The sequence below is a fragment of the Palaemon carinicauda genome, chromosome 8 (genome assembly GCF_036898095.1).
Source record: "Palaemon carinicauda isolate YSFRI2023 chromosome 8, ASM3689809v2, whole genome shotgun sequence".
Taxonomy (NCBI): domain Eukaryota; kingdom Metazoa; phylum Arthropoda; class Malacostraca; order Decapoda; family Palaemonidae; genus Palaemon; species Palaemon carinicauda.
Genome location: NC_090732.1, coordinates 82,664,563 through 82,676,792, shown reverse-complemented (window position 1 = coordinate 82,676,792; position 12,230 = coordinate 82,664,563). Strand labels below are relative to the sequence as shown.

Sequence of the window (12,230 nt, the reverse complement as noted above, 5' to 3'; positions counted from 1 at the left end):
ATGGCTTTCCGTAAAAACCATTCAGGGGCACATCCTTAAAGTGGGAATCTGGAAGAGAAAAAACCACCTGTACTGCTCACTATTTAAAGAACTGCATCGACAGATCTCTGGACATGTTTTCCATTGGACCTGCAGTAGCACCCCAGCAATTGGTATAGTGAACCTGCTCTGTACAGAACAGATAGCATAGTGTTTAAGTTAGCAGTTGCACTCCAGTAGAATGTCTGCCCTTATTTTCAACTCTCTATTTCATGTGTACCATTACTGCTGGTCAGACACTTGTGTAGGTAAGCTCACTAGTGACGAGAAATATTTTTACTGAAAGTAGAAGTGTTGTCTTTACATTCCTATCGAGGGGAATTGTAATTAATCTTACGTACTTGTTTACTGAAGCTATGTGTCATGGAAATTGGCAGTCTGTTACTGTCACTCATCTCAGTCTCTAGCCAACATCTACTGTGTTAGGGGTGATAGGAGATACTGAGGCAGGAGAGTGTGAATAACATGCAGAAGGTGCTGGAGATACTGTGGCAGCAGAATCTCAAAAACTTGCAGGTGCTAGAGATATTGGGGCAGGTGAGTCTGAAGAGCCTGTAGAATATGCTGCAGATACATGGGCAGGGAATTTAGAGATACTGTTGTAGGGGAGTCTAGAGATATTGGGGCAGGCGAGTCTGGAAGTACTGTAGCAGGAGAGTCTAGAGATACAGAGCCAGGAGAGTATGGAGAACCTTCAGATGGCGCTGGAAATACTGTGGCAGGGGAGTCTCAAGAACCTGCAGTTGTTTAAGATACTTGGGCCGGTGAGATACTGTGACGGGAGTCTGGAGATATTAGGACAGGTGAGTATGGAGATACTGTGACAGGGGATCCTAGAGACACTGGCGCAGGGGAGTCAGGGAGATACGGGAACAGGTGAGTCTAAAGAAACTGTGACAAGGAAGTCTGGAGATACTGTGGCAGGGGAGTCTAGAGATACTGTGATAGGGGAGACTGGAGATACTGTGGCAGGTGAGTCTAGAGATACTACATTAGGGGAGTCTGGAGATAATGGGACAGGTGAGACTGGAGATACTGTGGCAGGGGAGCCTGGAGATACTGGGGCAGGCGAGTCTAGAGATTACTCGGACATTGGAGTCTGAAGATACTGGGGCAGGGGAGTCTAGATATATGGGGCATGGGAGGCTGTAGATACTGTGGAAGGAGAATCTGGATAGACTAGGGCAGGTGAGTCTAGAGATACTGTGCTAGGAGTCTGGAAATACAGTGGCAGGCGAGTCTGGAGATACTGAGGGAGGTAAGTCTGAAGAACTTGCAGAAGGTGCTGAAGATAATGTGTCAGGAGAGTCTGAAAATATTGTGGCAGGTGAGTCTGGAGATAATTGTGCAGGAAAAGTCTGGAGATACTGTGGGAAGGGAGTCTGGAGATACTGGGGCACGTGAGTATGGAGAGACTGATGCAGGAGTCTGAGATCTGCAGAATGTGCTGGAGTTACTGTTCCAGCAGAGTATGGAGATGCTAAGGCAGGTGAGTCTAGAGATGACAGATCAGATTTGATCTGGAATAACTATATTCAGCTTCGAGCTTTTGCTCAGAGAGTTTATGCCTCAACTGAAAAGGAATACAATTTAACCATAAAAGAAACCCTTTCTTGTACAACTCAGGAACATAAATGGTGATCTACCCTTAAATCTGCACTCTTTGGTGTTGATGCAACAGTTCCTCCTTTACTTGAACCAGATGGCTCAGTCACTCACTGTCCAAAGGAAAAGGCAACCCCTTTGGCTGATGTTTTTGACAGTGAACAGAGTAATGAAAAACTTGAACTTCCTCATTCCTGTTTTCCTGAGGCTAAACTAACTAGTTGAGCTTTTCAATCTCGTGAAATTAAAACTCTGTTGATGGCCCTTGATGCTTATGGAGGCATAGACCCAAATGGTATTTTTCCTTTGTTTTTTATAAAGACAGCTGATTTCTTAGCTCCGAAGTTAACTGTTATTTTGCGCAAGTTAGCAAGAAGAGGAGCTTTTAGCACTTGTTGGAGAATTGGTAATGTTACTCCTCTATGTAAATGTGTTTGTGGTAGCTCAAGTCCCACTGATTACCGCCCAATTTCCATAACTCCCATATTATCTAGAGTTTTTGGACGTCTTCTGGGAAAACGTCTTAATAGGTTTGCTGAAAGTAATCCTCTATTCCCTAGTTTGCAATTTGGTTTTTGTAAAGGCCTTGGAGCATGTGATGCTCTTCTTACAATCTCCAATGCTGTACATAAATCCCTTGATTGTGGTCAGGAAGTTCGTATGTTTGGCCTTGATTTTAGTGCTGCCTTTGACCGTGTTAATCATGAGGCCCTTGTTTTCAAACTCAAACAGTTGGGAGTGGGTGGGTCGTTTCTTAGCATTATTATTGATTTTTTAAGTAATAGATCTCAAAGAGTTGTCATTGATGGGCACCATAGTGAGTATAGGAATGTGGTATCAGGTGTTCCACAGGGTAGTGTTCTTGGCCCATTACTTTTCATACTATATACACATGAAATGCGGTTTGGCCTAGAAAACAAGCTTGTTGCATATGCAGATGATGCTACTCTCTTTGCATCAATTCCATCCCCTGAATGTAGATCTTGGGGCGGTGAATCCCTTAACCCTGGATAGGTACGGTCCTCGGACACCCCTTTAAGGGTATACTCGGACGCGAACGACCCCGACGCCAAAAAAAATTCTTGAAAAATCAGTTTTTGCAGTAACCTCCTTTTTTCTTTTGCCAAAAAAAACTTCAATGAATGCTTAAAACAACTGTAAAGATAAATACTACTCATCTGCAGAAAAACTATTTATTATAAATATTTTAAAAAATTAAGTAGAAAAAAAAAAGACCTGACATAAAAATTCATAAAAAAAAAGTTTATACATATATACACAAATCCTTTTAGGAATTGATTCTTGAATGTTTAGGACATATCTTGATGTATTTTGAATGAAGTCAGACCCATGGAGGTGAAGATCTGAAATGAGAAAAAAAGGGTAACTTTTTTTCGCCAAAAAAAATTGTCCAAATTTCATGAATTTTTTTGGGTACCCAAATGAAATAGGAAGTGGCTAATTTTTTAAGGGAATAAACATATGTTATCCTGAAATAGAAATATGTAAAAAAATCTTCATTATTTTGTAAATTACATTTATATCAGGGGCCATATCTAAAGGTAATTTTTTGAGTACTTGGAAATTTTGTAAAAAAATACATATATTTAATATATAGTATGATATTTATGCAGGTAAAAATACACCAAAATATCACAAATTCTATAGGGAACAAGAATATATATAGATAGGGCAGCTTACGCTTCGGATATGTCCACAAAATGGCCGCCAACCACACTGACTCAGACTCCCTAATCTGCCACTTGAAATGTAGGAAGGGTATGTCAATTTCAAGGTGTTATTTACTAATCTAATTATTATTGGATATGCATAAAAATTGTATGGCGGGTTGCTGGATAATTGTCGATTATTTTACGACTATAAAATTAAAATTCTGACCCAAAAAATTTTTTTTGAAGGGAAATAAAACCGAAAAAAAAAATTTAAAACAATATTTTAGCTAAAAAAATTTGATGATATTCAATCAAAAAAAAGTAAACAAAATTTTCCGACAAATAAACATCTAGAGGAATCATTACTCTGTGATAGTTCCTTAGTACGTAGTAATTTTGAAAGAATTGGGAAAAAACGAAAAAATGGCAATCACCGGAAAATCGAACACATACCTATATATACGCCATATCTGGCTAAAAAAAAGATAGGCATGGGTAGCCAGATCATCTAGAAACACTTTCCAACACTATAAAAATATAAGTTTTGCGACACTACTTGCCAATTCCTTACGGTAACATGACTAAGCAAAAAAATGCAAAACAAATAAAAAGGGGCACTCGTGGAAAAATGGCCATTCTAATATACGGCATTTCAGAAAAAAAAAAATTTCAGCCACGTGCTAGGCAAACCATCAAGGCATATTTTCCGACAAATAAACATATAAATGAAATATTACTCTGTGATAGTTCCTTAGTACGTAGTAATTTTGAAAGAAATGGGAAAAAACGAAAAAATGGCAATCACAGGAAAATCGAACACATACTTATATATACGCCATATCTGGCTAAAAAAAAAATAGGCATGGGTAGCCAGATCATCTAGAAACACTTTCCAACACTATAAAAATATAAGTTTTGCGACACTACTTGCCAATTCCTTACGGTAACATGACTAAGCAAAAAAATGCAAAACAAATAAAAAGGGGGACTCGCGGAAAAATGCCCATCATTCTAATATACGGCATCTCAGATAAAAAAAAAAGACATGCACGTGTTAGCCCAACCATCAAGGCACACTTTCTAACACATAAACATGAAAAAAAAATCAATAATATACGGCAATTCCTTACTACGTAGTAAATTTTTACAAATATTGAAAAAAAAAACAGAAATTGGCAACCGCAGTTAAATACCCAATATACCAATAACTACGTCGTATCTGACAAAAACAAAATCACGCATGGGTAGCCAGATCATCTAGACACACTTTCCAACATTAAAAAAGCAAAAGTTTTACGACACTATTTGGCAATATCTTACGGAAAAATAACTTGGCAAAAAAATGAAAAAAAAATTAAAAAGGGACACTCGCGGTAAAATGCCCGACATTCTAATATACGACATCTCAGATAAAAAAAAAAGACATGCACGTGTTAGCCCAACCATCAAGGCACACTTTCTAACACATAAACATGAAAAAAAAATGAATAATATACGGCAATTCCTTACTACGTAGTAATTTTTACAAATATTGAAAAAAAACAGAAATTGGTAACCGCAGTTAAATACCCAATATACCAATAACTACGTCGTATCTGACAAAAACAAAGTCATGCATGGGTAGCCAGATCATCTAGACACACTTTCCAACACTAAACAAGCAAAAGTTTTACGACACTATTTGGCAATATCTTACGGAAAAATGACTTGGCAAAAAAATGAAAAAAAAATGAAAAAGGGGCACTCGCGGTAAAATGGTCCTCGTGGTGATGAACGACATTTTAACTAAAAAAAAAAACATGCACATGGTAGCCAAACAATCCACCAAGACTTTCCACAACTGATAACCTATACAAGTTGCACCATTCTACGACAATTTCATAATACGTAATAACTTTGATAATTATGCAAACTACCTCAGAAGGGTAAACTCGGACGCGAACGACCCCGACGCGTCTCAGAAATCGGGGAAGGAGTACAGCTACAGCAATGCACATCTGGACACTACTAGAGCGTGTAGGGGAGACACCTCCTGCAGGTCGATCACCCACAAATTCAGTCACAGGGGTGAGTCACGTGAGAAAAACCTGTTTTTTTTTGACGCTCGGGGTCGCAAACGACCCACCGTACCTATCCAGGGTTAATAGAGATTTATCTAAAGTTAATGCGTTGTGCAAATTATGGGGTATGAAGCTGAATCCTAACAAAACTCAAAGTATGATTGTAAGTAGGTCAAGGCCAGTGGCTCCTCAACATCCGGATATCAGTATTGATAATGTTTCTTTAAATTTGTATGACTCTTTTAAAATTTTAGGTGTGATTCTCGACAGCAAATTTACTTTTTAGAAACACATTAGGTCTGTGTCTTCTTCAATTGCACAAAAAAATGGCTTATTGAGAAAGTCTTTTAAGATTTTTGGTGATCAATCTATTCTGAAGAAGTGTTTTAATTCTTTCATTCTACCTTGTTTTGAGTATTGTTCTTCTGTCTGGTCTTCAGCTGCCGATTCTCATCTTAATTTGTTGGACAGAAACTTACGGTCTATTAAATTTCTTATTCCTGATCTAGATATTAATCTTTGGCACCGTCGTTCAATTAGTTCGTTATGCATGTTGCATAAGATTTTTCATAACTCTGAATATCCTTTACATTCAGATCTCCCTGGACAATTCTATCCTGTTCGTAATACTAGGAAGGCAGTTAATTCTAATAGCCAGGCCTTCTCTATCATGAAGCTCAATACTACACAGTATTCTAGAAGATTTATTCCAGCTGTTACCAAGTTGTGGAATGATCTTCCTAATCGGGTAGTTGAATCAGTAGAACTTCAAAAGTTCAAAGTTGGAGCAAATGTTTTTATGTTGACCAGGCTGACATGAGTCTTTTTTATAGTTTATATAAGACATATCTGTTTTTGACGTTGTTAATAGTTTATATATGACATATCTGTTTTGACGTTACTGTTTTTAGAATGATTTATTGTTAATTTTTTCTCATCATTTATTTATTTCCTTATTTCCTTTCCTCACTGGGCTACTTTTCCCTATTGGAGCCCTAGGGCTTGTAGCATCTTGCTTTTCCAACTAGGGTTGTAGCTTGGCTAGTAATAATAATAATAATAATAATGGGACAGTTAGGTCAGGAGATATTGTGGCAGTGGAGTCTGGAGATACTGGAGCAGTAAGTGGACATACTGAGGAAAGAAAGTCTGGAGATACTGAGGAAGGAAATTGAAAAATTTAGAGAAAATTCTGGAGATACTGGGGACAGGCGAGTCTGGAGATACTGTGGCAGGGGAGTCTGGAATTACTGGGGCATGGAAGGCTTGAATTACTGGGGCAGGGGGTCTGAAGAACCTAGAGAAGGTGCTGGAGATACTGTGACTAGGTAGTCTGCAGATATAGGGACAGGTGAGTCTGGATATACTGAGGCAAGAGAGTCTGAAGAATTTGCAGAATAAGCTGGAGATACTGGGGCATAGGAGTCTGGAGATACTGAGGCAAAAGATTCTGTAGAGCCTCATGAAGGTGCATGAGACACTGTGGCATGGGAGTCTATAGAACCTGCAGAAGGTGAGGGAGATACTACGGCAAAGGAGTCTAGAGATACTGGGAAAATGAGTCTGGAGATACTGAGGCAAGAGAGTCTGAAGAACCTGTAGAAGATGCTAGATATACTGTGGCACGGGACTCTGGATATACTTGGCTAGGTGAATCTTGATATATTGAGGTAGGGGAGTCTGAAGAACTTGGTGAATTTACTGGAGATACTGGGGTAGGAGAGTATGGAGATACTGTGGCTGGTGAGTCTGGAGATACTGGGGCAGAAGAATCTAAAGAACCTGCAAAAGGTGCTAGATATACTGTGGCAAGGGAGTCTGAAGCTACAGATGGTAGAGATACTGGAGCAGGCGAGTCTAGAGATAATGGGATAGGTAAGTCCAGAGATACTGGGGGAGGAGTTCTGGAGATACTTTTTCAAGGGAGTCTAGAAATATTTGGGCAGGTAATTCTGGAGAACCTGCAGAAGTGTTGGAGATACTGTGGCAGCAGAGTCTGGAGATGCTGTGGGAGGGGAGTCTGGAGATACTGTGACAGGTGAGTCTGGAGATTCTGTGACAGGCGAGTCTGGAGATACTGAGGCCGGAGAGTCTGAAGAACCTGCGGAAGGTGCTGGAGATACTACGGCAAGGGAGTCTGGAAATACTGTGGTAGGAGTACTGGAGAACCTGCACAAGGTGCTGTAAATACTGTGGGAGAGAAGTTTGTAAATACTGCGGTAGGTGAGTCTTGAGATACTTCGTGAGTAGAGTACAAATAACCTAAAGAATGTGCTGTAGATGCTGTGGCAAGGGAGTTTCGATATGCTGTGGCAGGGGTTTCTAGAGATATTGTGGCAAGGGATTCTGGAATTACTGAGACAGGTGGGTCTGGAGATGCTGTGGCAGGAAAATCTGAAGAACTTTCAGAAGGTGCTGGAAATAATGTGGCATCGGTGTCAGGAGAACCGGCAGGGGCTGGAAATATTTGGACAGGTGAGTCTGGAGATTCTGATACAGGAGTCTGAAGAACCTGCAGAAGGTGTTGTAGGTAGTGTGGCAAGAAAGTCTGTAGATATTATGGCAAGGAAGTCTGGAAATACTGTGGCTGGTGTGTCTGGAGATGCTATGGCAAGGGAGTCTGGAGATACTAAGACAGGTGAGTCAAGATATAATGAGGCAGGAGAGTCTGAAGAACCTTCAGAAGATGCTGAAGATACTGTTGCAGGGGAGTCTAGAAAGCATGCAGATGCTGGAGATACTGGGCCAGGCTGGAGATACTGAGGCCGGTAAGTTTGAAGGTACCCTTTCAGTTGAGTCTTGAGATACTGGGGCAAGTGAGTCTGGAGATACTGAGACAGGAGAGTCTGAAGAACCTGCAGAAGGTGCTGGAGATACTGTGGCAAGGGAGTCTGGAAATATTATGGCAAGAGAGTTTGGAAATACTGTGGCAGGATAGTCTGAAAAACCTGCAGGTGCTGGGGATACTGAGGCAAGAGAATCTGGAGAACCTGCAGAAGGTCCTGGAGATACAGTTCCAAGGGAGTCTGGTGAGCCTGAATTTGCTTGAGTTATGGGGCCAAGCGAGTTTGAAGAACCTGCAAAAGGTGCTGGAGATACTTTGGCAGAGAAGTAGCTGTAAATACCGGGCTAGGTGAGTCATGAGATTCTGAAGCAGTAGAGTCTGAAGAACCTTCAGAATGTGCTGTACATGCTATGGCAAGGGAGTCTATAGATACTGTGGTAATGGAGTCTGGAGATACTGATGCAGGAGAGTGTGCAGAACCTGCAGAAGGTGCTGGAGATACTGTGGCTGGGGAATCTAGATGTATTTGGACAGGTGAAGCTGGAGATACTGGGGCAGGTGTGTCAGGAAATACTGACACAGGAGAGTCTTAGGAACCTGCAAAGGTTGCTGGAGATACTAAAGCATAAGAGTCTGGAGATATTGAGGCAGGCAAGTCTGGAGAACCTTCAGGAGATACTGGGCCTGTAGAGTCTGAACAACCTGCAGAAGGTGCTGGAGATACTGGGACGTTTGAGTCTGAAGAATCTGCAGAAGTTGCTGGAGATTCCGGGGCAGGAGAGTTGTAAGAACCTGCAGAAGGTGCTGAAGATACTGGGGCAGGTGAGTATAAAGATACTTGGGCAGGCAAGTATAAAGATAATGGGACAGAAGAGAGTATATATATTGTGGCAGGGAATTCTAAAGATACTGGGGCAGGGGAATCTGAAAGACCTGCAGGAGGTGCAGGTGATGCTTTGGTAAATGAGTTCAGAGACTCTGGAGATATGGTGGCTGGGGAGTTTGGAAATGCTGTTGCAGGTGAGTCTGGAGTTACTGATACAGGAGAGAGTGAAGAGCCTGCAGGAGATGCAGTGGTAATGGAGTCCAAATATATTGGGAAAGGTATGTCTGGCAATACTGGGGAGGGGGTCTGGAGATACAGTTTCAAGGGAGTCTGAAGATACTGGGGCAGGTGAGTCTGGAGATATTGAGTCAGTGCTGGAGATACTATGGCAAGGGAGTCTAGAAATACTGGGGCAGGAGAGTCTAGAGAACCTGCAGGGGCTGGCGATACAGTTGCAGGGGAGTACGGTGAACAGTGAGGTACGAGAGGCAGACCATAGTTGAGTGATGATTTATTTCTGAGATGGGCCAAATTCATTGACCTGTGTGAACTGAACTGTATAACCCACTAGGCAGGTGACTGACCGACCATGAACCAGTGAGAAATGCGGGGCATTCATGTTTTCTTACATTGACTTTATGATTAATATGAAAGCCCACACTTGACATATAATAATAAGTTATACATAGAAATGAAGGGCAGATGATTCTGCGCCTAAATGCCTAAACAATATTTATACAGAATATGTACAATGCTAAACAGAACGTTACAAGCATTGTAGGACGATGCCCTTACTACTACTACCCCCCCAACACAATTATCAAAAAGGGAAAATTTTTAATGATTGCATGAAAGGAAATGAATGGGTGGACATAAATATGTATTTAATCCCTGTAGTGAGACAGGGGTTGCAGGTGGCCGCTTCGTCGGGACACTAGGACTGGAGGGCCGTTATCCTCGATACACGGTTGCAGTGCCGCCCTGATGGGGAGAACTAGGTGGTTCAACTGCTGGTTGTAGTTTCTTTGAACTGCGTCTATTCAAGCTTCTTGCGTCTTCTATTTGTTTGTTCTGGGGAGGCACTCGTGGGCGCCGCCCTTGCTGCTTGTGCATGTTGATATCGCTTTCCGTATGAGCAGGCTTTAATCTATCCATGGTCAGCCAGTCTTCTGCTCTATGGACCATGATTTTAAATGCCTTCTTTGTCCTCTCCAACAAGCGATAAGGCCCTTTGTAAGGACGTGAGAGCGGAGAGCAGAAACCGTCCTGTCTAATGAAGATGTAGGGGCAGATGTCCAGAGAGGCAGGCCTGAAGTGCTTTATCCTGTCTGCATACGTTTTGTGGCAGGGCATAAATTTTCCTGCCCTTACCCATAGCTGGGCTAGGCTGACATCTTCGGTGTCTGGATTGGAGGGGGAAGGCTGGGTGTTCGGGTCACTCCGGGATCACCAGTTGTTAGGTACGCTAACAGACTATAGTCGAGTGATGCTTTATTTCTGAGATGGGCCGAATACATTGACCTGTGCTGAAGGAATTGTTGTAACCTGCTGGGCAGGTGACTGACCAACCACGAACAGGTGAGAAATGTGATACACGTGTTTTCTTGCATTGACTTTATGATTAATATGAAAGCCTATGCTTGACAATTAATAATGAGTTATGCATATAAATGAAGGGCAGATGATCCTGCGCCTAAATGCATGAACAATATTTAGGGGGTATTTACACAATATGTACAATGCTAAAAAGAATGTTACAAGCATTGTAGGACGTTGTCCTTACAGAACCTGCATTTGCTGGATACTGTGCCAGGTGCGTCAGGAGATACTGAAGCAGGAGAGTCTGAAGACCTGCATAAGGTGCTGGAGATACTGTGGCAGAGAATTCTCTAAATACTGTGGCAAGTGAGTCGAGGTACTGTAGTAGTAGAGTCTGATTAACCTGCAAAATGTGCTATATATGCTGTGGTAGGGGAGTCTGGAGATACTGTGGCTGGAGAGTCTGAAGCTACTGACACAGAAGAGTCTGAACAACCTGCAGAAGGTGCTGGAGATACTGGGGAAATAGAGTCTGAATAACCTGCAGAAGGTGCTGAAGATGCTGGGACGAGAGTCAAGAATCTGCTGAAGGTGATAGAGATACTGGGGCAGGTGACCATAGAGATACTTGGTAGGGAAGTATGGAGATACTGAGGGCCAAATGAGTTGAGATACTGTGGCAGGAGAGTCTAGAGATACTGGGGCAGGAGAATCTGAAATACCTGCAAAAGGTGCTGGAGATGCTGTGGAAAAGGAGTCCGGAGATACTGGTGCAAGTGAGTCTGGGGATACTGAGACAGGAGAGAGTGAAGAGCCTGCAGAAGGTGCTGGAGATACTGTAGTAGGAGAGTCTGGAGAACCTGCTGATGATGGAGATACTCAGGCAGCTGAGTTTAGAGATACTGAGTCAGAAAAATATGATGAACTTGCAGAAGGTGCTGGGGATACAGTGACAGGTGAGTCGGGAGATTCTGGGGCAAGTGCGTCTAGAGATACTGGGGCAGGAGAGTCTGAAGTACCTGCAGAAAGTGCTGGACATACTATTGCAGGGGGGGGGGGTGTTCTGAAGATAGTGTGGCAAGGGAGCCTGCAGATAATGTGGCAGGAGAGGCAGATGGTGCTGAAGATACTGCGGCTGGGGTGTCTGGAAATACTGTGGGAGGAAAGTCTAGATACTGAGACAGGTGAGTATGGAGTTACTGAGGCAGGAGAGTCTAAAGAACCTGCAGGTGCTGGATATACTGAGGCAAAGGAGTCTTGAGATACTGGGGCTGGTGAGTTTGGAGATACTAGAGTGGGCAAGTCTGGAGATACTGAGGAACGTGAGCCTGAAGGACCTGCAGATGGTGTCGGAGATACTGTGGCTGGGGAGTCTGTAGAACCTACCCGTCTTGGAAATACTGGGGCAGATGAGTCTGGAGATACTGCAGAACCTGCAGAAGGTGCTAGAGATATTGTGGCAATGAAGTCTGTAGATATTATGGCAAGGGAGTCTGGAAAAACTGTGGCTAGAGAGTCTAGAGACCGTGCAGGTGCTTGAGATACTGTTGCAGGGGAGTCTGCAGAACCTGCATTTGTTGGAGACATTGATCCAGGCGAGTCTGAAGATACTGAGGCAGGAGAGTCTTAAAGAACCTGCAGAAGGTGCTGGAGCTACTGTGGCAGTGAAGTCTGTAAATACTGGGGCAGGTGAGTCTGGAGAT

General features: G+C 42.5%; 1 protein-coding gene across 1 annotated transcript; it reads left to right on the top strand.

The window, feature by feature from the left end:
- The first annotated feature begins 8,602 nt into the window (after positions 1-8,602).
- On the top strand, positions 8,603-11,788 carry LOC137645341 (sodium/potassium/calcium exchanger 1-like). The gene is made up of 3 exons (XM_068378153.1): positions 8,603-8,720; positions 9,057-9,266; positions 11,211-11,788. The coding sequence occupies exons 1-3, from the start codon at positions 8,603-8,605 to the stop codon at positions 11,786-11,788; spliced, it is 906 nt and encodes a 301-aa protein (XP_068234254.1).
- The last annotated feature ends 442 nt before the right edge of the window (positions 11,789-12,230 follow it).

What these genes read in the sequence shown, in the direction of transcription:
- LOC137645341 (XM_068378153.1), top strand. Translation starts at nt 8,603, where the DNA reads ATGGAGTCTGGAGATACTGATGCAGGAGAGTGTGCAGAACCTGCAGAA. An exon ending in AGCTGGAGATACTGGGGCAG is followed by an intron (nt 8,721 to 9,056) that starts GTGTGTCAGGAA and finishes ATATTGTGGCAG; the next exon opens with GGAATTCTAAAGATACTGGG. An exon ending in GTCCAAATATATTGGGAAAG is followed by an intron (nt 9,267 to 11,210) that starts GTATGTCTGGCA and finishes ATACTGTGGCAG; the next exon opens with GAGAGTCTAGAGATACTGGG.